The sequence below is a fragment of the Panicum virgatum genome, chromosome 2N, assembly GCF_016808335.1.
Source record: "Panicum virgatum strain AP13 chromosome 2N, P.virgatum_v5, whole genome shotgun sequence".
Lineage (NCBI taxonomy): Eukaryota > Viridiplantae > Streptophyta > Magnoliopsida > Poales > Poaceae > Panicum > Panicum virgatum.
In genome coordinates, this window is record NC_053146.1 from 63,029,923 (window position 1) to 63,032,741 (window position 2,819).

Here is a 2,819-nt window from a genome sequence, read left to right on the forward strand (position 1 = left end):
TGCACTTGTGCTAGTACTCTGGCATGCATTTGAGATGTTACCAGGATGCTTGTTTCGTGTTGCCTAACAACTAGCTCACTTTTGATCTACTCATCTTTGTACCGTGACTCTAATCTTTTTGAGTTTTGCTGTGTAGGTGCAATGGTGTTCTGTTAGCTTTTGGTAGACCTTCAAATCAAACTTTGCTGCTGCTGGTTCATATTCTTGATGAAATCCACCTTTTGTTGTTTCTGGTCAATTATGTGGTCTTGGAATGTTACTACTAGTTTTCATAGATGGAAATGTATGTGATGGAAATATTATTCATGTCAATTTTGGCCTGAATGGGTTGTGTATAAAACTAAATCTGAATAACTAATAATTAATTTTGGGCTGAAATTAGGCCCAACTTAGTGCCCCACTCTGAATTAGGCCCATCCATTCATGGGCTGTGCTGCTGATGTCACCTGCCACGTCGCTTGCCATGTCACTTGCCACGTCGCTCGTCATGTCACTCGCCACGTTGCTTGCCACGTCAATCGCCACGTCACCTGACATATCAGCACTACTTTCCATGTCAGCTGCCATGTCATCGTCCACGTCAATTTACACGTCATCATTGTCATCCACGTCATCACCATATTAGCAGCCACATCATCCTCCATGTCATCACTGTGTGACATGACAATAGAATCTGTGACGAAAATTATATTGTTCGTGACGTTAATTTTCGTCATAGAAAATGGGCTTGGGTTGGGCTTCAGGGGCCCGGAGACATTCCATGATGGTTTTAAAACGTCATGGATCAAGCAATCTATGACGAAAATTTAAGAAACGTCACGAGGTGTGATCTGTGACGCTCAATACATGACGTTATTTGAGATCGTCATAGATATTATTTTATGACGGTTTTTCAGTGATCTGTGACGAAATTCAATCGTCATGGATCACCAGATTTTTTGTAGTGTTGGAGCCATAGGTTAAGATTTTATTTGAGCCCAATTCACCCCTCCCCTCTTAGGCTAGAGCAACCGATCGCTTTCACATCCGGCGCCGTACGCCCTAAGGTCGGCGGCGGCCACCGCCGGGAACAGGTCGGAGACGTTGGGCGTCATTACCAGCGACATGATTCCCCGCACGCAGTCGTAGAGCCCCTGTGACGACGCGGCCTCGTCGAGCTCGTGAGAGAACATGGCGCGCCACAGCAGCCGCGCCATGGCGGTGAATGCCGCGCGCCGGACGCTCACGGGAGCGCCGCCGGACGCCGCCTCCGACACGTCGCCGAGGAGGCGGCTGACGACGTGCTGCCTCAGCGGCTGCAGCTCGTCGAGCCGCCGCGGCGAGAACAGCTGCGCCACTGCGAGCCTCCGCAGCGTGTGCCACTTGCGGCCCGGCTGGAGAACGAAGACGGCGTTGGCGCCGTGGCCGCCGGCGCTCCACGCGTTGGCCGGGTTGCGGCCGGAGAGGCTGGCGTTGTGCGTCTGGAGGACCTCTCGCGCTGTCGACGGCGATGACACGACGATGAAGAGCGACATGCCGAGTCGGAGCGTCATGGGCGAGCCGTAGCGCTCGGCGAGGCGCGCCAAGGAGCGGTGCGGGAGCTTGCTCATGTGGAGGATGCTGCCGATGATTGGCAGCGGCCATGGCCCGGGGGGAAGGTGGCGCCGAGTGTCTGTGACGAGTTGTTTGACATAGCAGGCGAGAACTGCGAGGAACAGTGCCCACAAGCACAGGAGGAAGAAGGCCATACTTGAGACCAAACGAGCAAATCATCTGTTGGCACTGATGGAGGTTAATATATAAGTAAGAAACACAACAGCTTAGGCAAGTGGGATAATGTCGAAAAGGAAGAAGGGGGGGATATAAAAATTATGCTCCCTCTGTATTGGTAAAGAATGTCACTTTGAGTTTGTCTTAAGTCAAATATATTAAATTTTGACTATAAATAAATTTTTTTGGGTTGAATTTGAAAATATGAAAGCAATATAAGTATATTCATCTCGAAATTTGTTTCATAAAAGAATATATTGATTATATTTTCTAAATATTTTATTGTAAAAAGATAGTGATCGAAGTTATTTTTGGAGAAAGTGACGATGTCTGAAATAACATTTTTTATCAATCTGGAGGGAGTATGTGAGTAATTACCGCTCAACCTATTTCAAATTATACGTGGTTTTTTGCTTTTTTGATACATTGTTTGTGCTATATATCGAAAGATACCCCTTGGATCAATAAAGCAAATTGTTTTTTTTTACCTTGACAGTCTTCAAAATTTAACTTTGACTGTAACATTTGGCTATAAAATTTTTATAAAATATAGAATCTACTCATATCACAAGTTGTGTGCCCGTGAATGGACGGGTTTTAAAAAAACAGATATATTCGATGGTTTGGATTGGACATCACTGAATTTTTTTTATATGCAACAGTTCGCTACTTTATGCACAAACCCATCATGGTAAGCAAATGTAAAGTTGCGGAATAATGCGATGGGATAGTAGTAATGTCTGGTAGCATGTTACATCTTCTGAAAAACATTTCAGAGATGCATAATGTGGTACATTTTCCCATATATCGATCTTTCTTGCTTTGATATGGATAAGATATCTATGTGCATCTACGGGTGAATTGCGACTGTAGACAATCCTTTTGTGCTTCAGTAAGTAGACCAAACAGTTTGCCCGTAGTGGATACCATCATGCATGAGTTACACATATGTTAATATATCCCGTGACGGACACGCCATATTGTTAAGTTTAAAGTATTTTTTCCTCACCTTAGTGTCCTCATGGTAGAACAGGAGGGTCTCACAGGCTGTCCATCCACCATTCCCTCTC

At 45.6% G+C, this 2,819-nt stretch overlaps 1 protein-coding gene across 1 annotated transcript; it reads right to left on the reverse strand.

The window, feature by feature from the left end:
* Window positions 1-1,001: 1,001 nt before the first annotated feature.
* On the reverse strand, window positions 1,002-1,727 carry LOC120662888 (cytochrome P450 76C1-like). The gene has a single exon (XM_039941948.1). The coding sequence runs from the start codon at window positions 1,725-1,727 to the stop codon at window positions 1,002-1,004; it is 726 nt and encodes a 241-aa protein (XP_039797882.1).
* Between the last annotated feature and the right edge of the window lie 1,092 nt (window positions 1,728-2,819).